Below are 24583 nucleotides of genomic sequence, written 5' to 3'. Positions count from 1 at the left end.
ACATGAATAGAATGATACGCTCACTCTCCCTTGCCCTCAATCCTCTTCACCTTAGGAAAAAATTATACACTTCCAATTACAGGGCCAGTTAAAATCAATACAAAGGTGGGAGAAAACAGATCATTTTTCTTATGGAAGTAACTGTTTTCATTAATTTTTCATTAGTCCTGCTTTTGTTGTGCTATCCATCACTGAAGGAGCTGGTATGCAGTAGATTACATTTAGGTTATCTTACATGCTTCCAGGATTTAGTAGATATTGTCTGATAAAGCTGCAAGCTCTATGGCTTTAACTTACATCTATCAATAATGCATCAGAAGAGAATTTTTTTGCACGCAGCTGTCCCTGAGCCAAGCGGCTTTCTCCTGGAATAGCAGCGCTGGTTACAGCTGATACGCTGCTGCAGTTTGCAAACCTCTCATCTAAAGGCTACAACTGCGAGATGAGCAGATGTGCCAGGAGAGAGATCATCTGGGAGGGTTTAGCTCTGCTTTCCTGGTGCTGCCATTGAGATTTTGGAACTCCTGAAGCCAAAGCCCTTTCACAAAATACACCAGGGTACTTTGTTGCTGGTTTGTTGTTTTTTTTTTCTCCTTCTAATACCCAAGTTCTGTGGTAAGGAACTTCAGCCTGCTAAGTCCTGAGAAGGACTTTAGGGGTCCTGGCTGATGAAAAACTTAATATGAGCCAGCACTGTGTGCTTGCAGCCCAGAAAACTCATGGTATCCTGGGTTCCATCAAAAGAGGGGTGGCCAGCTTGGACAGGGAGGGGATTGTCTGCCTCTGTTCTACCCTCATGAGGCCCCAATTAGAATACTGCATCCAAGTATAGGGCCCGCAACACAGGAAAGATGTGGAGCCATTGGAGAGGGTCCAGAGGAGGGCTATGAAGACAATCCAAGGGCTGGAGCATTTCTCCTATGAAAACAGGCTGAAGGAAATAGGTTTGTTCAGCCTAGAGAAGAGAAGGTTGCAGGGAAACCTCATTGCAGCCTTCCTGTATTTAAATGGAGCTTATGAACATGAGAGAAATCAACTTTTTATGCAGGTAGATAATTACAGGACAAGTGGGAATGGTTTTTAACTAAAGGAGAGATTTAGATTAGATGTTGGGGGAATTTTTTTACTGAGAGAGTGGTGAGATGCTGGAACAGGCTGCCCAGAGAAGCTTTGGATGCCCTATCCCTGGAAGTGTTCGAGGCCAGGCTGGACTGGACCTTGTGCAATCTGATCTAGTGCTTGATCTAGTGGTGGGCAATACTGCCCATAGCAGGGGGTTGGAACCTGATGATCCTTGAGATCCTTTCCAACCCAAGCCATTCTACAATTCTATGATTCTGTGAACTGAAACATCACAAATAAATAGAAAATTGCAGTCGCTCCTGGAGAGCTGAGCCAGAGGGAGGAGATGGAGACATAAGAAGAGCCCACTGTTTGTTTCATTTATTTTTCTTTCACTTGGGAAGGAATTAGAAAACAATCCCAAAGTTGTGTCAAGTCTAACATGCTCACAGCGTTACTTGTTAAACCTATTTGAACATTTCAACAATGCTTTATATTTTCTCAGCCTTAAAACAGTGTGCCATAGCACCTCACTGACTCCAACATCTCTCCATTCTGTAGAGGTGCTGTGAAAGGCGAGGTGACAGCTGGTTGGGAATCCTGGAGCACAGCTTCTATCCAGGTATTTGGAAACCATCCTTCTTGAGTCCCCCAGCCGTAAGAGGAGTGTGTTACTGCCTTTTGCTCTTAAAGATAGGGAGGTGCTCAACTGAAGGCTCACATGATGCTTTGAAGAAATCAATTATGGTAATAAAGTCAAAATTACTACTTTTGAGCTGCCTACTCCCAGGCAGAAGAAAATTAAGCTTCCTGAGCTGAAGAAAGAAATGAGGGAAAGAAAGACACAGCTACTTTTGGTTATTATCTGGCAATACAAGTTTTTAATGTGAGCCTTCCAGATCTTAAGAGGCCAGGCTCTTCTCAGTGGTGTGTAGTGAGAGGACAAGGAGCAATGGCATAAAACTTGAATACAGGAAGTTCCATACAAACATGGAACTTCTTTATGGTAAAGGTGGTGGAGCACTGGAACAGGCTGCCCAAAGACGTTGTGGAGTCTCCTTCTATGGAGATATTCAAGACATGTCTCGATGCCTACCTGGGCAACCTGATGTAAGGAACCTGTTTTAGCAAGGGGGGGACTCATGATCTCATGAGGTCCCTTCCTGCCCCTGCAATTCTGTGATTGTGTGAGATGTTTAGAAGCAGTAAGGATTAGTGAAATCACTGCTGCTGATCTCAAGAACCATGTTTGGGTTGGTCTGTTTTTTTTGCACTTCCACTGATTCTGATTTCTCTGGGGCTAAACAAGGGAAGCACTGAACACCTACCTCTATCCTTGCTAAGCCTTCTATTTGAGCTGAGCCAGAGCGCATGCAGAATGGGACTTCAGGGGACTTCAGCAAATGTAGTTTTTCTTTCTGCCAACGCCCAAAGGGAGCTGCATGCTTAGCACATCACCACCCTGCCCTGTAGGGAGGAGTCAGATTCAACCAGGCTTCCAGTGACTGCCTGTGGGAAATGTTACAGCTTTTAAAGATAATACACAGAGGGCATGGTCCAGTGCAACACTACGGCTGATAGCTGTGCTCTGCCTCTTTTGTGAGGCAAGCTCACCATTAATAAGGAAGGTAGAAGATGAAATCTAGCCCACAGGATCTGTTATCAGCTGCATAATAATGTATTTTATTTTAGGGGCACAGGACTCAGTAATGTATTAAGCCCCCATCCAATAAATGGAAATAAAAGCATAGATTCAGGGAAAAAGGTCTTTCCCCAGCTGTCAGAAGGACACCCCTGTTTGGGAGCTCACTCCTGTGCACACGGAGGAAGCTTTTTGGGTTTGGTATCAGTGTTCTCCCCTAGCATGGACATTAGCATCCTGATTACCAGGTAGCAGCACTAACTCTAGATTAAAGGGGATATATATGTTTGTGCTATGTGCCTGCATTGTTTTTTCCCTTTTCCTTTTTCTTTTTTCTTCTTTTTCTTTCCTTTTTTTGGGGGGGGTGGGGTGGGGGTGGAGTGGAAGAGATGTGACTTTAATCAATGAGACTTTAACAATTTTAATCTCAAACAGGGCATCCCAAGTGCCAAGACAGTTTTGGGGTCTTTAGTAACCAGGTCAATGAGTTGGCAGCCAAAGCCAACACTGGGACCTGATGCAACATATTGATTTTTGGTGGTGGTGATGCCTCCAGACCCTCAAGAAATAATAAACCACTCAAACTCAAGTCTGAGAAAAAGCAACCGGTCTACAGGCCCTGAGGCTGTCTTGGTTTCATTTCCACTGTAAATAAACTTCAGGCAGCAAGAATGCCTACATACAAATACCAGTTGTCTCTAGAAATAATTCATAATATAGAACTCTGCAGTCAAGAAATGACAGATGGAAATAAATGTTTTTATTTCTCTGAAAAGCAGCCCAGTGGTCAAGAAATATGCTTTCCTCACTCCCCTTAAAATCAAGTTTTCCTCCCTAGAGTCCCCAAAAAGATGAACATTACAGAAAAATGCATGTGACAATTCATTTAGGTGATGGCAAAGCCCCTGTAAATTAGCGTATCAATCAATTTTTAAAGGGTGCTGTAAAAAATTATGCTCATGAACAGAATGTTTCTCCTCGAGTTGAAATCAAGGCCTGCTGAGCAGAAAGTAAAATTGCTGAATGAGTGGCTTACTTTTCAGGGGGGGCTGAACCCCGAGTCGATGGAATCAGTGTTCACACTACAGAAAGAGGTGACGCTGGCACAGCTCCTCCATGAGAAGGGGTGGAAGTGGCAACTGCATTCCCCATGTGCCCACAGTGGTTCTCCAGTCACTGCCTGGCCAGGCTGCTCAGCTACAACGCCGGCAGCAGCTGCTCACCGCACCGCTTCCTCTTGTTGAATGCAGCGCTGCTGGCAGCGTAACATTTTTAATAAAAAATCAGATAAATTTAAACTACTGCACACATCAAAACTACTGACCTCCAGGAAAGAGCTAACTGTCGTCTGCTTCTTTGTTTTTTTCCACCTCCCTTCCTGTCTGCTGATCCCTTTTTCTGAAGAGCAACTCAAACACGCGGTGGTAAGCCTGGGCTGTACCCAGAACCAACCCCACTGCCTCTCTCAGTCCAGCTCGCTGCTGTGTAGTGTTTGCTGCGCATCTGGCTGCGTTTACTTACGACCTCTGACTTTGTGGCCACACCGTTATCACAGTGACATTCACGTCCAGGGTCAAAGGGTGATTTATGGCTCCATTAGCAATGCGTGTGGCCTTGGTGGGAAGCCACCCGGCCATCCAGGTGCCACACAGAGCACCGAGGTGGCCTTGGTGCTTGTCAGATTGAACAGGTATGGATACAGCAAGCACAACTGCCAGCCAAGCACAGCCTTCTGCTTTGGGAGCAAGGCAACAAGTATCACAGATGGTGAAAAGTGGGGTGAACATTGAGTGAGTGCCCCTTTTGCCTGCATCTCACATGCAAGGCACCATGAGGACAATTTTGGGGCTGACGTTGCTACCAGCCCCTCCAGCTTGCACCAGAGCCCAGGCCCATACTTGTGCGTGGGGGCTGGCAGTGTTTAATCGGGGAGCACCTCTGGGCTCAACAGATGGAAACATGTCCTCAGGTGCACACAGGGCTGCATCTGGGGAGCAGGAAGGATTTCTGCAGCAAACTGTCCCCAGAACAGCACATCACCTCATGCCAGTACTGGGCGGTGTGTTGTCAGCCTGCAGGACTGGCTTCAGGTCAACATTGTTCAATTCGAGAAGTCTGAAGAGATGTTAAAAGTATTTATTTCCCAGAGTTTGTTTGTTTCTTTTTTTTTTAATTTTTTTTTAAAACTTTTCTATGCATACTAACAACCAAATTTTGGGTAGAAAGAGCAAGCATTTATTTGGTATGAGGACTACTTGCTGCTGATTGAAAACAAGCACTTTCAGTGAGGCAGCTGTTTCAGTACTGTGAGTAGACAGATCAGCATCACATTGAAGACCCAATAACCTGCTCAGGAATCTTCATTTATGGAGCCCCCCCTTCCACCCATTTCCATATCTCAGTAGTTTCAAAACCCCATTGATAGGTGCTGCCAAAGAGCTATTTAAGTATGCCCTCTGACAAATTTCAATGGAAAACAGAAAAAAATGGTAGCTTTGAGTTATCAGACTATATTAAAAACCTTATTACATGTATTTACTTTAACAATTTCTTTTTTCTTTTCTTAAATAAATAGCAAAGTGTCACCAAAATGAATGTAACGCCGGCACCACTGCTTCGATAGAAACTTCCATACCGGGATGAGTACACAGTCATATTCTGGAATATTGCATAAAAAGGTACTTCAGAGGAAAGAAAGTGGTTGCTGGTTCATCTCATGTGGCAGAAGCATCTCCCTGGGAGAGGGCCATGTGGTGGCCTCATGGAGTTGGGCTGGCTCTAGGATGGCCTTGCAGGACTCACCCATTGCCTGCTGTCAGCCACGGTGCAGCGTGAGGAGCTGAGGGGCTCACTCTCTAGGGAGAAGAACACTAGGTCTGAACAAGGGAAATGAAGGGCACGAAAACAAACTGGCTGGTTAACATGCAGCAGGGCAAGGTCATTGAAAATGGAAGCTGCCTGCTCTTTAGTTAGAGGAAATGATGCAAGCGTTGTTACATCAACACTTACAAACTCAGGCATCCATTTCAGATGGGTTTCCCTGGGCTGGATTGGTGCTGTTTTTTGAGCTTGTCTCTTCAAACCAGGACAAATCTTAAGGACAGCCCTGAAGGAAGACCCCAAAACACAATGCCCGCACAACGCCTGCTGCCTTCATCTCTGTGCACTGTGCCAGAGCACAGGGAGCTGAACCCCACCTCTCTGCTCCTGCTGGCTGAAATCAGACCTTTATTACTTTAAACAGAGTTTATTGTATTTAATACATTATAAAATTTGAAAAATTGTAGGAAAGCAGCAGATTCAAACCAGAGCGTCTCTACCAAATATTAATTATTCTGGCCCCCTTTGAAAAAACACAAAACAAAATGAAAAAACAAAACAAAACAAAACAAAAAAAACCCAAAAAATTCATTCAAAAGAAAAGTTAAGCTTTCACATCTGTGAGGGCAGACAAAACGTGTGCGACTTCTGTACAAACTACATTTAAAATTTCATTTGAGTAGCTTTTCAATGCAATGAATGGTCATCTCCTGAACGCCTGCCCATCCACCTCTAAAAGACAGACATAAAACCTCCATATGCAAGTAGAGTTGAATCAAGGTGTGTAGATATTAAAAATTGAATGAGTGTTTGGAAATGAAAAATGTGTTATGAGCTGTCTAAGAATCCCCCCATGGTAATGGCTTGTACACCATTAAGTGGACCCAAGTAAGTCTTAGGACACTTAATGGCCATCACAGCACCAACCTCATCTACCACTTGTTTGTCATTGCATTTCCTACCCTTTGATGTATGCATACATATATATACGTATGTATGTACATATATATATGTATGGCTGTATTTTCTTCTACACCTTGAGGTTTTTATTATTACTACTATTCCAAGTGTTCCCATATGAATTCAGGTGTGGTCTCTATATTTGATATAAATGTGTCTTTTATTCACTTTTACTTGCAGGACTTGTTTGGAGTCCAAACTGCACATGAAACGTTCCCCCTTTTTTCCTCTCTTTTTTTTTTCCTCTTTTTTTTTTTTTTTTTTTTTTTTTTTTTGCATAAAGAAACATGTCCATTTTAGTCCAGAGGCTCTTGCTTTATTCGAATGACGGAGGGTGCACGAGATGTCCTTCTGAGTTCTCGTCTCAGTACGTATTCACTGAATTGGGAAGAGTCCACTCCACCTCCACATGAGCCAACAATCTCAAATCCTCTTTGCTGTAACCTCTCAAGGACCTGAAAAAACAGGAAACAAACACCAAGGTTTAAGTAATGAGCGGACTGTCTGTATCTTCTAAAGACTAAAAAACCAACCATAACTGCAAAGATCTGTGCCTGTATTCAGACCAGTGGTAAAAACTAGAAAGCTTTAATGATGGAACTAAATCTCTCCAGTCACCTACTTACCTTCATCTTCACAGCCTGAGTGTTGCTTCCAGTGGGAGGGGAGGGAAGGGAAGGGGAAAAGAGAGGAGGGGAGAGGAGGAGAAGGGAATAGAAAAGTGAAGAGCAAAGGGAAGGTTAGAGAGGAGAGGGGAAGAGAGGAGAGGAGAGGAGAGGAGAGGAGAGGAGAGGAGAGGAGAGGAGAGGAGAGGAGAGGAGAGGAGAGGAGAGGAGAGGAGAGGAGAGGAGAGGAGAGGAGAGGAGAGGAGAGGAGAGGAGAGGAGAGGAGAGGAGAGGAGAGGAGAGGAGAGGAGGAGGGTGGGCAGAAGGGCACGCACCCATGCAGTTCACCCAGCAAGCAGATGGGCTAAGAGCTCAGGTCCTAGCATCACACTGCCAAAAGCATGCAAGAGCCAAGTTTTCTTCCACAACAAGATTCCACTGTTATTATTAAGTTTTCCTGCAACTCCTGTGCTCTTAACCTTACTTTGACTCTGCTACTTTTCCCATGCCTGTCTCTTCTGCTGCCAGGGCTTTATTGTCTCTCACCAGTAAGAGACATGGGACTTCTGTCTAGAAGGACAATACCGACAATACCCCACTGATGTTTAGCTGAAGTAGGGACACTTGCAGGGTTCCCTTCTGTTACCAACTGCTCTCACTGCTCTCTTCACACACCTGAAGGCAGGGGAATACAGTGTTTGTCCCACTGTGCCACCAATTAGCACATTGGCTTGCAAGGGGAGGGTTGGGGAAGATGGAGGAGCAAGTTGGGTTTTAAAATGCTCGGAACTACAAGACATGCCATGCTTTTACATGCACTGCTTCAGGTCAGCAAATGTCTTTCCAAAATACAGTTAATTAAAGAGCAGACAAATCTCAAGAAGTAGGAGGTGGAAAGAAGCCCTGAAAGAAGAACAAACATCAAAACTTCAGAGCAATTTCTGTTTAACATGATCCTTAGCTTTTAACAACATTAAGTCTACATTCCCCAAGTATGTCTCAATGCAAGCCACTGGAAAATACAGCAGGAGAAATTAGGTCCTGGGAAAAAATGCAATGGGTCAGGAATCTAGTTCAGCCTTGGGCAAATCACTGAGTCTACGTCTCCTTCTCAAGGTCTGCAAATAGTCACTGTCCTACATCACACTGTTTTGGGGTGGGGAGATGATTATGGACACCAAAAATGGAAGATGTGGCATCATCAGCATGGGATCATCACCTGTCTTGAAGTCTATGTACGTGTTGCCATTTTTACTTTTTATCGTGAAATAGGCTTGGAAATTCTTATTTGTGTGATAAAAACATGAATATCGGGACAAATGCTGAACTGCTAAAGGACAAATTGCTTTGACAACTCTCATACAACATGTGGCTAGACAACTCTCCTTGAAATTCATATCCCTTTCCAGTTATAATCTTGCATGTAGCGGTGTTCTAAATTTGCATTAGTCACTATGACAAAAGAGCTTTGATGTTTCAGTATGACCATGGGGCCAGTAAGAGGCACAAATGTCCGACCATAGCATGCATTAACCACATCTCGATAGTTCAGATAGATCTGTCCGTATTCCTATGTTGCAGTAGCACATATGCAGCACCACACAAGCCTTCAGCACATGCTGCCATGCTCAGCCTTCCTCTGCATCAGAAAAGGGGGACAGAATTTTGCTACCTGGAGGCAGGACTCGGTAGCAGGAAGATGTCAAGCTCAGATGGCAATGCTCCTTCAGGTAAGAACTTGCTTATGAGTGTGAAGCGAGCGTAAGGAGGTGCAGCTAAACCAAAGACCATCATAGAATCACAGTATGGCTTGGAAAATGACATTAGGAAGTATTACTTTTCAGAAAGGGTGGTCAGGCACTGGAATGGACTGCCCAGGGAGATGGTGGAGTCACCGAGCCTGGGGGTGTTCAAGGAAAGGCTGGATGTTGTGTTGAGGGACATGGTTTAGTGGGAGTTACTGGGAATAGGTGAACGGTTGGACTGGATGATCTTTTAGGTCTTTTCCAACCTTGGTGATTCTATGATTCTATGATTCTATGACTACCCAGCCATGAAAAAGCATTTCACTCCAAAGTGCTGGTTGTGCATGATGTGCTAACTAGTTGCAGATGGGTGTGAACTTTTTTCCACTGGGAAAATTATATACCAGTTTTACCACACTTGTGTTAACTTCCCCCATAGTGCTCTGTAAGAATTCTTCACATTGTATGTCACCTGACAGTCCCATTGAAAGGCAAAAGTCCCACCAAGATGCCCCCCTTCAGGGTGTTAAAGCAAGTTTTCAACTACTGTAACTTGTTTTGTGAAGAGATTTGGTGATGATACGTGAGAATTAAGATGAGAAAGCAGCCATAACCCACAGAAGTAACTAGCTCAGAACCTAGCTGGTTTTGTTCGTGGAATTCCCAGCAATGAGAGAGAAACACATCAGCCCACAGGTACCTGGTCGGTAAGCTCTTTCCTACCTGAACTGAGTTGAGGTGGCAGTATCCGTTCAGCGGAAATCTGATGACATGCGTTGAGTCATGATTCCAGCCGGCATTGACAGAATTACACATCACATCACCAATCTCTGGAAACACTTCTTCTATCAATGACTTATCACCACTCAGTGTGATCCTCTCACCGAGATCTGGGGCAACACGCACCACCAGGCATTCACAAGATTTTGAGAAGCGGCCACTCTCCCGGTCTTGTTTCCACCTTTCCATCTCTCCTAGCATGGGCTGAAGCTGGAAATACTTTGCTTCTTCGTATAACAAACTGTAGTCCTGAAAGACACATATGTTACTGTGCACAGTTAGGAAAGAGGCAGTGCTAATGTACTGCTTAATGTATACGGTTATTCAGGCTAACATTGCTCTAGCTCTGGAACCCTTCAGACATAGCTCATAAATACTGTGTAGGAAGGTGTAATAAAATAACAGTGCAAGCAAAAAATAATAATAAAACCATCAGCTGCTTGAAACAGACCAGCATTTGTAAGGGAAGGGGGAAGTTGCATTTGCTCATGCTGTGGAATAACCCAGGCAAGTCACATCCCACTTTTCCCTCTGTTTTTATTCCAACAGTGATGTCATAAGATAATGACCTCATTAAGCAGATGGAACAGAATTCAATCAGGATTCAGAAAATTCATCATTAGGATCCATTGTGTCTTACAGCAATACTGGCAGCCACTGTAACAGGTATAAGAATGTAAATGAGGGAGCCTGCATTGGTTCAGTGCAAAATGGTTAAGAAATTTGCATAATAAATTGCACATACTACTGCATTTAAAAAAAATAAGGATCTTTTAGTACCTCTCCATTTTGCCAACAGTATTGTTCACTACATCATTTCACACACCAGAGCAGAGAGAATGCATTACTAAGCATGGCTGTACCTGTCGGTCTGAACTTTGTCTGTCATCGCATTTTAAATAAAAAAACAAATATTACTGATCTAGGCTTAAGACCATAAGACAATTTGGAAAATATTTATATAGGGAAAAAGAAATACAAGAGAATTTGGCAAGGCAGAGGAATAGGAAGACCAAATAAGAAGGCTGGTAACAGTCAATACAGCCCTAAATTTCAGCTACAGACTGAATACTCGATGAACATGGGAAACCTAAATCATATTCAGAATGCTTCTTACTGTCTAATGAAAAAGTAATCTAACCTATACATTTCTGAAAAATGAGTGCTGCAGTTCATTTTAAACACATGTTTCAGGTGACTTGCAACACAAGTGGAGAGGATCAGAAGTTAACATTTTTAATTTCAGCAGAGCTACAGCGTATTTATGTTGTTAAAGGTCTCTGCATATATAACTTCTTAATACTGCATGGAAAGTGGCTTTTCCTTTTTCAATATTTCTGATTACCTTCAGGACAAGAGCAGAGAGCAGCACAATGCCATTCTAAGGCTTCAAAAGAGGGGTATGACGCTTATCAGCTATTTCTAAACTCGCACAATATTCAGGTAGGTCTGCCCTTGTCACGCATGGGAGCAGTACACATCTGCAGCAGAAATTCAAAGATTGCTCTTGAACTCAAGCTCACACCCGTTATGCCCCAAACACCTCAAAATGTCTCAGATACAAAAGATAAAAAGACTGCACTGCTGTGTGAACTGCTCTAGCCCTTCCACAGCACCACTTCTGATCAGTTTGAATTGCTGTATGTCCTACAGTGATCCAATCGCCCAGCCGGCTACATTGATGTGCATTCATAAATAACAATTAAAATATCTTATAATTGCAACTGTTGTCTCCAATACTTACTACACTGACACCACAGCTACACCAATATACCTGATATACCTGCAAGAACACAGAGTCTGAAGCTGTGCATCTACAGGCTGATGTCTAGGTGAACTATCACAAGTTTACTTTGCTATTAAAAAAGAGAAAAGCAGACTCTAATAAAGATTAAATAAACCAAGGATCTGGAGGAGAAAACAGTCTATGACATAATGTTCGAACATTACCATGTGTGCAGTTTATTTTGTCAGTACTACGATTCCCAAACAATTTTCTGAATTTCAGTGTGGGAGTGGAAGCAGGAGTTGTTTCAATCTGAAGAGAACGATAAGAGAAGACTAGAAGGCAAGTAACCGGCAAGGCTCATGAGAAGCTGGTTACAGATGCTAACATCCCTTCTGTCCCCTTCAGTATATTATGACTTTTAATTTCCCTAGGTCAAACATGGCAAGGTTGCTCCATTACACTACAGACGAGGGGATAATTTAACACTGATGTCACTCTAGGAAAGCCTGACAGATGCTATGGCAGCAACGCCACACTTAGTTTTGCAAAGTACCTGAAATCAAGCACCATATTCCAGCTGTGCCCCCTGTCTAGGATTCCGGTTTGATCACAGATTCTTGTTTTACTGAAGTACACGCAAAATATCCAAGTCCTTTGAAATCTCACCTTGAAATCATCAGGAATGAGGAGTTTCGATGTTCTTAAAAAATTCAAGATATATCTGAACATTTGCCCATCTCTGTCGATGAAATAATGCTGCTTGAGGCTGTCGAGGACGATGGGCTCCGTGCCATCAAAGAGTCTGCCGATTCTGCAGAGGAAACAAGAGGCAAACGTCAGAGTCAGACCATGTGCGGCTTGGCAGTGATTAGGAAAACCTTCTGCTCAAAGCCCTGTTTCATAAGAGGACAACCCTTGAGTATTTTGGGCAATCTCTCTCAACAGCAGATCCCATTTAGGACATATCTCCCAGTGGCTTCATCAGCAGACCCCATCCCACTCTGCTGCAGCAATCTCCTCCATCAGTTTCATTCTGCTTTCTGGGGGAGCACACGGTGAACTTGATATGGCTTAAAAACTGCACTCAGGAAAAAATTTTTAATTATTTCTAATGTATTATTAATTTACTTTTAAACCCAGATCACTTTTTGCATGCCATTTACTGCAGCTAACGTTTAGACCAGCATAACTGAGGGGACAGCACATTGTAGGAATAAGCAGCTAAGGATGTAAAAGTTATCGTGTTTAAATGGGAGGTAATGATTTCACAGCAAAACCCAACAGTTTGTGGCAAGTATCAATCACCAGGCTCTAAAATAACCAGAAGAAACACCTCAGCTTTTAGAGACCACTCAGTTACCCAGAGAACCCAGAAAATCTCACTTGCTAAACATGCTTATAACACCAGCTGCTGGTTGAACACACACTTTCTACACATGTTCCTCACAAAACCCGATTTAGTCAGAGCAACGGGAAGGGCTGAAAACTGGGAACAAAACATCAGCCTCAGTAACAAGAAATGCATGCTACGTTTCTGTGCTGAGGTGTTTGCAAACATCTCCTGAGTCACTCACCGTTTTCCAGTGAAATCAACAGCAATGACAGGTATGTCTGACTGGGAGTGCATGTTTACGTGCCTATACGTGCATGTGGAGGTATTTTTTGATTCTTCGTGACACCACCCACCTCTCCAAAGAACTGTAAACAAAATGGTCTCAAAATAGCTAACTTGTGATACGTCACGTGGACACTTTGCATGAAATACTACTGACACATGGGCATGATTTTAGAGCTTTGTCACAAGCTGTTGCATTCTGCAATATTCTGCAGACTCTGTGCCTTCATTGTTTTAATGAAAAGGCTCATTTGTATGTAGCTCTTGTCCTAATATACCCAATCTGATCTGTGAACCAACACGAAAAATCCTATGCATTTTGTTAAGGAACAGTCAATAACATCAATGTACACCAGCATGGAGCTAGGTGAGGCACAGGCACTCTTTTTCCCTGATCACACCCAGCTTGTGACACAGGCAATGTACACGACTGTCTTTTCACAAACAGATCCAGCAAGCACAATGAACAACCACAGCACACTGTTTTCCTTTTAAAAGAAGATGTGAGTAAACAACCATTCCTCATCACCACCCTGAGGCTGCTTTGAGCCCTCAAAACCAAAACCTAAACTCAATGTAACTCAGAGGCAGTCAATCCCTGGTTCATTTTCTCGTAGAATGGCTTAGGTTGGAAGGAACCTTAAAGCCCACCCAGTCCCCTCCATGCCATGGGCAGGGCTGCCACCCAGCAGCTCAGGGCCCCATCCAAGCTGGCCTTGAGCACCTTCAGGGATGGGGAACCACAGCTTCCCTTGTGCCAGTGCCTTGCCACCTGCTCAGTGAAGAGTTTCTTCCTCAAGTCTAATCTAAAGCTCTCTCTTCTAGTTTAAAGGCATTGCTCCTTTTCCTATCACTGTACTTCCTGATAAATAGTTCCTCCTCATCTCTCCTGCAGACCCTTTGAGTAACTGGAAGGCCACGATCAGGCATCCCCAGAGCCTTCTCTTCTCCAGACAGAACAAAGCCAGCTCCTTCAGCCTATCTTTGTAGGAGAGGTGCTCCAACTCTCTGATCATCCTCAAGGCCCTCCTCTGGACCCGCTTCAAAGCTCTACATCCTCTGCTGTGGACTCCAGACCTGAGCAGAATACTCCAGCTGGGGATTTACAAGGATGGAGTAGAAGGGACAACGGCCTCCCTGGCCCTGCTAGCCACCCCTCTTTCAATGCAGACCATCTGGACTGCAGACTTTCAGTCTAGCATAAATCGCTGGCTCCATTTTTTCACCCACCAGTACCCCAAGTCCTTCTCCAGAGGGCTGCTCTTGATCCACTAATTGCCCAGCCTGTACCCACATTCAGGATTGCCCTGACCTCGGGGTAGAATGTGACCCAAGGATGCTCTGCATCCATTTGAAATGTCACAGCCAACCCAAAAATGGAGTCTGAAATGGCATACATGAACACAGCAGGCATCTCTGTAGTACATTCAGTAATAAATGCTGCACATTTATATGCACGTAATGCTAGAAGAGGTGAGACCAAGAAAGAAATAAAAACCCATTAACCTCAGCGGGCCATTAAAAATTCAGAATCAATTCAACTGGCTTGAAATCTGTAAGATATAAGAAACTGAACACATTTTGCAGAAAGATCCAAGCAGCACAAAACAATTTTTTCTCAAAGCTATCCCTTAGATTAGAGCAATTCAAACTTTCTTCCACTGCTACCTGTTACTGCCTGCCCCAACAGTCAAAATGTAAGCTGTGACAGGCCATATAATGCAGGCTCCTGTTCACTAGGTGGATGAGCAACGTTTATGTCTAATATAGAAACATAAGGCATTTAGATTTAATTTTCCCCCATACTCAAGCATGTTGTCTTGGAATCTATCACAGAATACACACACAAAACATATACATTTGGCCAAGTCAGTCATTACTGAAAAGTATAATTGTAATTGGTTTCTGCAGCTTTACCCTAGTTCTAAATTACTGTTATAATTACGTATTTTAAAACCTCTAGGCTTTTTGCCTTCATTTTATTAATTGTTTAGGAGAAAAGTAAGATATTATCAGAGGATGGAGTCTTCTGACAAAAATCACAGAGAGCACCAACACCTGAGAGCCAGCCCAGCTGGCCTGGGAGGGAGAGCCAACAAAGTGCCACCTTTGAGTGCAGCTGCTTTCCAGCAGCAGAAAAACCCAAAGAACTGCAAAGTGCCAACTTCATCCCCTGTCCCCTCCCCAGATTCAGACTGCAACAATGATGCTCTGGGAGACTTCTGGAAATAAAATGGTAATGGTAGCTTTCTTTTTTTTTTTTTTCAGATAGAGAACAGCAAATTCCAGCTTTGTGGCACCTCCAGGGTAAGGCCTGTGATAACTGAGTGCCCAAATCTGGTGGCATGGCCTAAGCTAAATTTGCTGCACCTGCCAGGAGAGGAGACGGAATGGAAAGAGGCACAGCAGCAAACTGTGACTGAGCCCTGCCTCATTCTGCACGCTGGGTAATATCTGAGACCCTCTCCTCTCTGTTGCTCTTCATTCTGCTTGGTCTCATGCTGAAATTGCAAATGCTTAAGTGACACCAGGCTGCAGGCATGAGATGGGACTGTGAAGGTATGTTTCACTTACCAAGAAAAACTGGAAGATGTTTTTCCTCATCTCTTTCTAGACAACTTCAGCTGATGATTGACAAAGATAAGTTTGTTTTTTTCACTGCCAAACACATAAGAACTGAATGGATTTCCAAACAGCAAAGTACTTTGAAGGATGCTTGCAAAACAAAGTGATAATTACATGGAGAGCTAACCAAATATCAAGGGTAAAGGATGAAAAATTGTAGTCCATTTACAAGGCAACATACTTCTAAAATGTTTAATTAAAGCTAACAGGCTGGAATTTTCTGTATATAAGGAAAATTAATGTCCCATGGGTTGAAAGTGCAACCTCCAATGGGTAATAATTAACGCTGATGGCTTTAAGTATCATAATCCACTGACAGAAATCGAATGCTTCAAGGGTTGAAAATATAACCAGTGTAAAAGTCAGCTCTCATCAGAGAACTGGGTTTTACTTTAAGGACATAAAACAGGTGCAGCCACAAACCTGGTGCTGTGGGGGAAAAAACAAAGATATGCTGAGGAGACCAGTGCTTTACTTCTCTAAATTACTGCATGGACCCTTGTTCCCACAGCCCAGTGCTCGCATAACAGCATTTCTACAATAAAAAGCAAGGGAAGGTGACACCACTTACAGGATGTCTCAAATTCTTCAGAAATGAGTCCCTTTTTCAAATATAAAAATACACTCAGTCTGCAGTGAGGCTGTTATACACAGCTGAAGTGTTTTTATAGCCTTGTTCTCTGAACATACAAATACTTACATACATTGTTATACACAAGAAGAGTCTTTTCTTTAGTATGTGCTGCCTTGGATGAGAACTTGGGAAAGAAGCAAAGCCCTTTTAGTGGCCTGGCAGAGATGCATGGGCACACCATCAGTGGTGTCATTGCACCCAGTCCTGGAACCCACTGAGCTCTGATACAAAGTATTCATGGAAACACATTTCTCTTCTTCAAATAAAGGATTGCATGGCAGAGAATTTAAAAAAGGAAAAGAAAAAAAAAAAAAAGGAGAGAGAGAAAAAGAAAGTATTTCAGTTGATGCTTTACCTGTTTGGGCCCATAGAGACAAAATGAACACGGGTTTTCCTATCTCCTCATTACACTTACGTGGCTAATGCAAATGCTTATTTAAGACTCCAGGGTGTGCAGACAGTGAGTTTGAAGAGGCTTTCACTTTTTTTTTTTCTTCTTAGTCCACATTGTCCTTATTAATTTCTTTTCATTTTCTTTCTCTGAGCGCTCAAAGGCAATTTGCATAAGAGTCCATTATAAATTAGATCTGTTTAATGGTATGCTCATCTCATGGCTATTTAATTTTACTTCCTTGTATGTCTAAATTACATAATATTGCACTCTCCCCTAGCAGCTAGTACTTTCAAGGAGGTGGCCACACCAGGTAGAAATGCTGTGCTAGCCAAGTGCAGACTGACTGCATTTCTATTATGTCTCAGAGGACCACGCTAGCAGTCACTACCTGCCCATCTTTTTCTGAACACCTCACGTCACTTGGATCCCTGAATACCCAGCAACCTTCCTAGCTCTGCATAACAAAAGTTGCCTCATAAGCATGATAGAAGAAAGTAACTTTGCAGTGTTCACTAACACATACATTATGAAAACCATAATTTAACAACTTCTTGTTGTAATCTCTTGTTCTCTGTGCTGTTATAGTTTGTTCTTATCTCTTCCCCCTTCTATTTAATTTCAGGTTTCATGTCCAGGAGTCTCAGGAATTCCTTGGCACAGACAGTTCCTATGTTATTAGAAGTGTCATGAAAACAATGATTACAACACAAAAGTAACTGGGGAAAAGTGTATTGAAAGTGTATTGAAGTGTATTATTAAACCTTCTATAAAAAAAGGTATTAATACAGGAGTCAAAGCAGACCAGGTAAGAAGGATGTACAGGAGGAAACATCAAAACACCAGGTCTTAGGAGATTTAAGAGAAAATGTTACTTGGCATTTTAAAGAACAGATAAATCCTAGATACTGAGTGGAAGTGAGGTTGGAAACCCTTGTGGAAACATTTGCTGAAGATTAAAGAACAGAATCATTTACATGGAGACCACTTCAAATGTCTTACTGTTATCTGAGCAAGGAGGCAAAAGAGAGGGTAAGGACAAGTGCAAGGGCTCATACAACACTTGGAAGACAACACTTGAGATAGGGAGGTGGTGAATAGCCTTAAATGAAGAGTAAAGCATGTGAGGAACAGAAGGATTGAGATGATGAGTGAGGAGGTATCATGAAGGAAAGCATCACAGACAAAGTAGTGAAGTGTGGGATTTGCTATGACCCACGTCATCAGTGGCAGCACCAGGAGCAGAGATGAAAGCCAACAGATATATATCATAAAAAGAACCAGCAGTCACTGGGTCTAACCCACATGGACAAACAGACTTTAATTGGAAGAGAATAAATTGCCCAACACCATGCAGTCATACTGCAGGAATGTGACTTCCACAAGAGTCAGCTGCAGCTTTCTATTCCACAGATGAGCGTGGAGATGCTGGGATGTGCACCTGAGCAACACCTTGCAATAGGGACATGTGGGTTACAGGAGACATGAGGGTGAACTAAACAATGGATGGCAAAGGCCCCAGAAGACAAAATTATTTGTCTGAAAAGGAAGTTTTCCCAAGAAAAATGAAAGCCTGTGTTTTCCTCAATAAGCTAGCTATCTAGAAACGGAGGAGGTTCAGGCAGAAGTAAAAATTATCCTCCAAAATACAACTTGTACAGCAAGTCACCATGTATTTTAAGTACAAGCAGTAGGTTCAGGGTGCTCAAATGTCCAACAGAAGTAGGCTAAATAATTTGGCTCTGACACAGCCTCCTCCTGGGACGCTAAGGAGTATCACCCACCCAGAGCCAAGCATCTCTTGTAGAAATGTTGATGTTTTAGAAAGGAAGGGGATAAATACTTGGGCTGGGATGTCAGGGGCTAGTGACTCACGACCAGCAGACGATGCATGCGAGCAGATGGAAGTCATACCCCACACTGCACGGCTGCGGCCAGGGTGAGACCAGCAGAGCACCATCCCTGGAGTGTGGGTGATGGACCAGGAGCTTCTGTTTACCAGATACTTTATCTCTCTGCTTTGCACATCTTAGCTTCTGGTATACCAAGGAGATACAGACAGATAAGAGGAACAGGCTGCAACCCAAATATGCACCTTTTCATGCACGGTGAGGCAAGTAAGTGTTTTAAAAGTGCTTTCAATACCATGGCAGCCAAACTGACAAGCTTTAGAGGTGGCTGAGTGAGGTTCCCAGCTGAGACCCTTGCCCCATGATCCCCAGCACTCCTGGCAAGGTGAGGTTCCTCCTTCTGACAGACACCAAAGTGGCTGATATTTCCCAAAATATCGCATCTATCACCAACCCTCTCAGTTCTGCTTGCTTCCAGTCACTGAGCACTTCCCCAAGCCCTTTCTTCTACAGTAACAGACCCCCTTTCCAACAAACCTCAGCCGTGCAAGTCCCACATGGGTTGTCCCTAGTCCTTTATCTACACCACAGCACCGCAACTTCCTAGATCCTGCAGTAGCACAGCAGACTGCAAGTCTTGAAGTCCACATCTCCTACAGTGCTCAATATCTTGCAAGTAAGTCCTGGAAAACTTTCCAGTTTTCCATTGCGTATCAAAACCACTTTTCCTAAAATCACTTAAGCCAATGAAATGTTAAATCAATTATTCACGCAAACACTTTCTCCATCTCTCTTTTTTGTAACCAAGTTTTCTTGGCAATGATAACATTTCACAGAAAAATTAACAAATATTCTCTTTGCTTGCCAAGATAATTTTACTAAGCTCGAATCCGATTTCATTGAGGTACGTTATTTATGTTTTATCTTGAGGGAAGCTGCCTATTAAGTTACTACCAACCGTGTCCTTTTGCTTATGATACGGTTATTACCAAGTTATCAGGAGTACCTTAAGTTATTAGGGTGCAATGGCAAATTAAGTACTTTGCGTCATAATTAGCTAATAACTTTTGAATTATATTTTAATCATGTTTAAGATGGCCAGGTTTGCTGTGAGTAGAGATAATGGAGGATAGGAGCAGAACTGGAGCGTTTATCATTCAATACCAAAAGCCAGAAAGCAGCTAAACTGGTGAAGGCACAACATCCCAAAGGCCATGATGATCTGTGTACTCAGAAGGCTGAACCCATTCCCAGTCAGCAAAGTACTGAAGCAGAACTTGTATCTTGGGAACATGTTTAGGGAAAAAAAGCAACAAATTCATTAGCTCCAACCCACTCTCTTCTGAGCCTGTCAATTTTTCTTAAAAATGCTCTGGCAGTCTTCACAGCCCTATCATAAACCCCATAAACCTAGATTACACAAAGAGATAACACTTAAAAAAAATGAGGAAAACTACAAGAGACATTTCCCTTTCAAAAATGTGGGTGCTAAGGGGGGGGAAAGCACCAATATCCAGCCTTCTCGGAATGGGAGAAATTCTTTGATGGATTCCTTTGCACATCAAACCTGCCCCTCAGCTTTCATGAATTTCATTGAAACCTCTCCCAGCTCTCAGTATTTTCTCTGTACACTGAAGAATGCTCAGCATTAAATTTTCACATACATGTCACTGGAAATTAAGAAACACAGATTCTCCACAAAAAACATTTTCTCTTTGAAAAGCATCAGCAAAATGATACTCTGGAGACCTTAGTTAGGCATGCCTACACTATGTAGGAAGCACCACAATACTGCCAGCTCTGCCACTTTTCAGCAGGTTACTTTGGGAAGCAAGCATCACACTTTGCAAGCTGGGCATCCCAGCCCCTGCAAAGGACAATCACTGCCATGAAACTGTAACAAAGTAAGCTTTCCAAGGGCTTTACAACTCTGCCTTCTTTGTCACAAATCCCAGCTCTGATGTTTTGCTAACTGTTGCTTCCTCCAATAGGATGGACAACACACTTCCAAGCTAAGGAAGTGCTATTTGCAGGAGTTGCACAAGATCCTTCTGCACTGCTGCCCATGAAGACAAGAGTGTACGTCCAGACTGCATGTCACACTGGGAGATGGCGAGGACTGCTTGAGAGAGAGGTCACTTCTGCAGTGAACCCTAAGTAACAGAATCTCATTAATGAATAAAAGTCAAAGTGCTTCTGAAACGTTTAGCTGTTAATTACAAGGCTGTGTTGGAATAAAGTATTCCCACACACACTCGTTCCTCTTCTCTCAACAAACACCAGTGGGACTTGCATAGTTTGTATCACCCTCCTCGGGTACAGTTCACCCAAATGACAATAGCTTGTACAGCAAAAGCCTGTAGGACAGATTAACAAGTTTCAGCCCTTCTGCTGAACTTGTTCATGCTTTCACAAGGCAAATTTGTAAGGAAAGGTGGAAAGGACATTTAGCCTGCTTTTTAAAATGCTACAAGAACACACACATGTGAAAGAACTCATATAAAGAACATTATGACAGTAGTCAAACAAGCACCACATGTTGAGATGTCAGACACTGGAAATGCTTCTGCAACTTTAATTTGCAAACTGCTCTCATATGAAACCTCTTCAGGATTGGTCTATCATGACATACAGCCTTCCTCCAGCACCCTCTGTAACCCCTGGGCAGCAGATGAGCCAGGGCTGCATTGTAGGGGACTGCAGCCAACAGGACCCCTGCTTGAGCTGCTGGAGGAGCAGAAGGAGGTCATATTTTGCGGACTTCTCTGCTGTCAGACACGGGTCTGGTTTGCAGAAGCTCTGAGAGCTTATAGCATCAGTCATGCTGACCACAGCAAGGCGCTGCATGACACAAGTGCTGTGTGAGCTTGGGTAGCAGTATCTCACAGAAGACAAAGTCACGGCACAATCCTGGTCACAACTTCCATGTCACACCACCTCAGACCTTTTCACATCAAGTCTCTGCCTTCAAACAAACTGCCAGGAGAGAACCAAGTAGGCAACAGGCTAAGGAAAGCTGCAAGAAAGCATGTAGGAATGACTCCTCAGAACAGGACATGAATAATGTGCAGGAAATATGGCCCAAGGACAGTGCTTAACTGTGAGGACAAACAAGAGATGTTGATGAGCTGTTCATTAACCAAGAATCACACTGAGCACATACACCATGAAGATGACAAACTAAGGTTGCCCTGGTAGCCCTAATGGATTTATTTTCCTAAAAAGCTGACTTTAATTGCACTGAGAAAAGCAGCAAGGCCAACTACACAGTAACACGTTTACGTCTCTTGAGCATTCGTGTTCTGCTTTACCATGTAAAGTGTTACTACGTTCCTCCACCTGAACTGAGCACTGTACTTCCAGGTTAACAGCTCAGGTTACAAATTCCTTGAGAAAAGCAATCCAGATAGCATGTGAGCAGGCACAATAGAAGCAAGGAAGGTGTGGACATACAGAATTTACTATGAGAACGCAGGGCCATGTGCTGCTATTGTTCTGATTAACTCTAGCTTACATGCATTACAATTGCACTGCACTGATTCCTAGTGTGGACACCCATGTGCCTACACAGAGAGACGTGCTTACACCTGCCTAATTTATTCTCATACATTTACATGTTTAACTGCTTCCACGCTAGAGGTCGAAATGATGTAAGCATTTCAGTAACTAGGAAAATCACACTATTAACCAAATCAGTTGATACAAAACCTGCATGCTAATCAGTTAAGAGGACGGGAAAGTCCACCTCAGACAGCTTAGACAGTGGCTCTGAGCAATAAAAAATGCTTAATGCATAGGTTAGAAATGCCAAAGCCACACCTGAATACTCTACTGGTGGTGGGGGTGTTAAAAAGCATACAGATAACATTACCTCCATTGACAAACTTTACATGTACAAAACAGTGGCTTTATTGTTTATTAAATTAGATGCTGTCATGGTGTAATAATCCCTGCAGCCATACCAAACCCAACAGTACATAAGACGTATTTCTGTGGAGGAGGTAAAGAAGGAAGAAAAGAAAAGAACGGAGATACAGTATAGAAGCAATATAAGCCCATAAATAGGGACATGAGAAATAATTAATCAACACGTGAAAACAGCATAATTCCAGCTGACAAAACCCTCAGAAGTATCACACATCAAAACTAAATGTCATATCACAATGCTTTCAAAGTGGGAGAGCCAGGATGCAATTCAGCTGCCAAATTGCAGGCTCCTGGTGCCATTTGGGATGCTTAAGGGCATCTCTGAGATCCCTGGAGGACTGGGAAAAGCACAGGGAAGTCTCACAGGAACCATACATGGGTGCTAGCTGCCCACGTGACGGCAAGAGTTTCCTGCCCACAGGATGATCAGACCTTACTGGTAGAAACCAGCAGAGCCCAACAGCCAAAATTTCCTTGTGGCAATACCAGGTTGATAATAAACAAGACATTGCTCTCCTGGAAAGCTGAGCACTGCTTTAAAACAAGCAGCTAGATGTTGCCTATGGAGTAGTCTACTGCATGAATCTATAAATTTTCGCTAATTTGTTTTTTTTTTTTTGTACACTAATTTGAAACCTTTCTTTAAAAAGACAGAATGGTATTAACCACACTTGGATTAAAGAAAGGGGTGTGGGGAGAAGGCATCACCTAAAAGACATTTCCATACTGTATCTGCCCTTGTCTCTGGACATTGGCACAGCTGCATCACTCTCCTTGCAGCTTGCACTAATGAGTGCAACTCAAAAGAACTGAACAACCAACATGGGTTATGTGTCCACAAGGCTGCATGTCCCTAACTAACAACATGGAAAAGACCTAACAATGCAGTTAGAAAAATCCTGAATCTCAAAGTATCATTTTGAAGAATAATATCAGTTCCAGTACAAGCATTTTCAAGGACAAACTATTCCAAAATGTCCTCTTCCTCTCTGTGCTCCCTGGAAATAAAACATGTTACAACAACCTTGCATTAGCCCCTCCATTTGTGTAGCTACTTAATACTGATACTTTTTGCTCTATTCTTGAATGTAATAAAATTTTAATTTAGCAGAAATCCAGGTGTTTTGTTAGACTTCTGATTTTTTTTTTCTTGCCTCACCACAGGGCATAGATATAATTGTTTTCTACTATCTTTAGAGGAGATCTACAGAACCACGTTATCGAAAGGTGCAGAAGCCCAAAAATAGTTTGGGATAATCAAAAGCTGTGCTTTTTCATCAAAGCTCTCCACTGCCACCGCTCCAAAAGCTGCTGGGGCTGCAATAAATGGTTTGAGGCCATGTGAAGGTAAAGATCATTTTCCACACCTTTCTGAAAGCCTACTTTTCGTAGAGTTCAAAGGCAGGCAGAAGCCAATTAGCACAATCTGTTGATCATGATGTCTTTCAAAACAAGCAACGCCAACTATGAATCAAGACCATCAAATTCTCTGTACTCTCTTGCTAACCACCAAGTCCAAGAAAGTCTGTATTTGCATTAGCCATGCAGACCTCAATGAGGGAAACCTATAGTGCTGTTCTTTACCACCCACTTTTGCAGCAGCAGTGCCAACACTCACAAAGGTGATTTGTGACAGAGCCTGCTGCCTCTGAGTGACATCAACCCATACTGAACTGCTTGGATGTTCAGACCCCTAGCAGGGACACGTCCCAGCTGTGAGGAAAGAGCTCTGCCACATCTTCAGCGGGGACGGCCTGTAGGGATCAGGGAGAAGTGCTGCCTGATGGCTTGTCAGGAGGAAGGAGTATTTCTCCACTGTGCTTCAAGGTCTGGTTGATCCCTGTGGGAAATCCTCTGCTAAAAAACTCCAAGTGGTGCAGGAACCACTACTGTGTCACTGCAGATGGCAGCTCCGGCTTCTCCATAGCATCAAAGTCAGCCAAGAACATGCCAGCTCCGTACAGTCTGAGAACACAGGCAGAGTTAAATCCTCCATCTCACTTTCAGGGTACACTGATGGCTTATAATTTATTATTGCTGGACACACAGAGAAGGCAAACAAGGGATTTCGCTTTTGACCTGTGGAATAGGAATGCTGTGAGGTGCAGAGCCCATAATGACCGCTGGCTCTGCCTGTGCCGCCCCATAAATGTTTTGTTACTACGGCACAACAACATTAGCACACCGATGAGGAAAAT

The 24583-nt window shown here is 43.1% G+C and overlaps 1 protein-coding gene across 2 annotated transcripts in view; it reads right to left on the bottom strand.

Moving 5' to 3' along the window:
• Nucleotides 1–6701: 6701 nt before the first annotated feature.
• Nucleotides 6702–24583, bottom strand: part of KCTD1 (potassium channel tetramerization domain containing 1) — a 96463-nt gene continuing 78581 nt past the window's right edge. For both annotated transcript variants that reach the window (XM_048940291.1, XM_048940292.1), the window contains exons 3-5: nt 12010–12154; nt 9558–9863; nt 6702–6939 (exon numbers count right to left, since the gene is read on the bottom strand). In XM_048940291.1, coding sequence (XP_048796248.1) covers nt 6781–6939; nt 9558–9863; nt 12010–12154 — 610 coding nt within the window. In that variant the 3' untranslated portion in view covers nt 6702–6780. The remainder of the gene's footprint in view (nt 6940–9557; nt 9864–12009; nt 12155–24583) is intronic.

This window comes from Lagopus muta, chromosome 3 (assembly GCF_023343835.1).
Source record: "Lagopus muta isolate bLagMut1 chromosome 3, bLagMut1 primary, whole genome shotgun sequence".
NCBI lineage: Eukaryota > Metazoa > Chordata > Aves > Galliformes > Phasianidae > Lagopus > Lagopus muta.
Note: the sequence above shows the minus strand (reverse complement) of the source record. Positions and strands in the feature narration are given on the sequence as shown.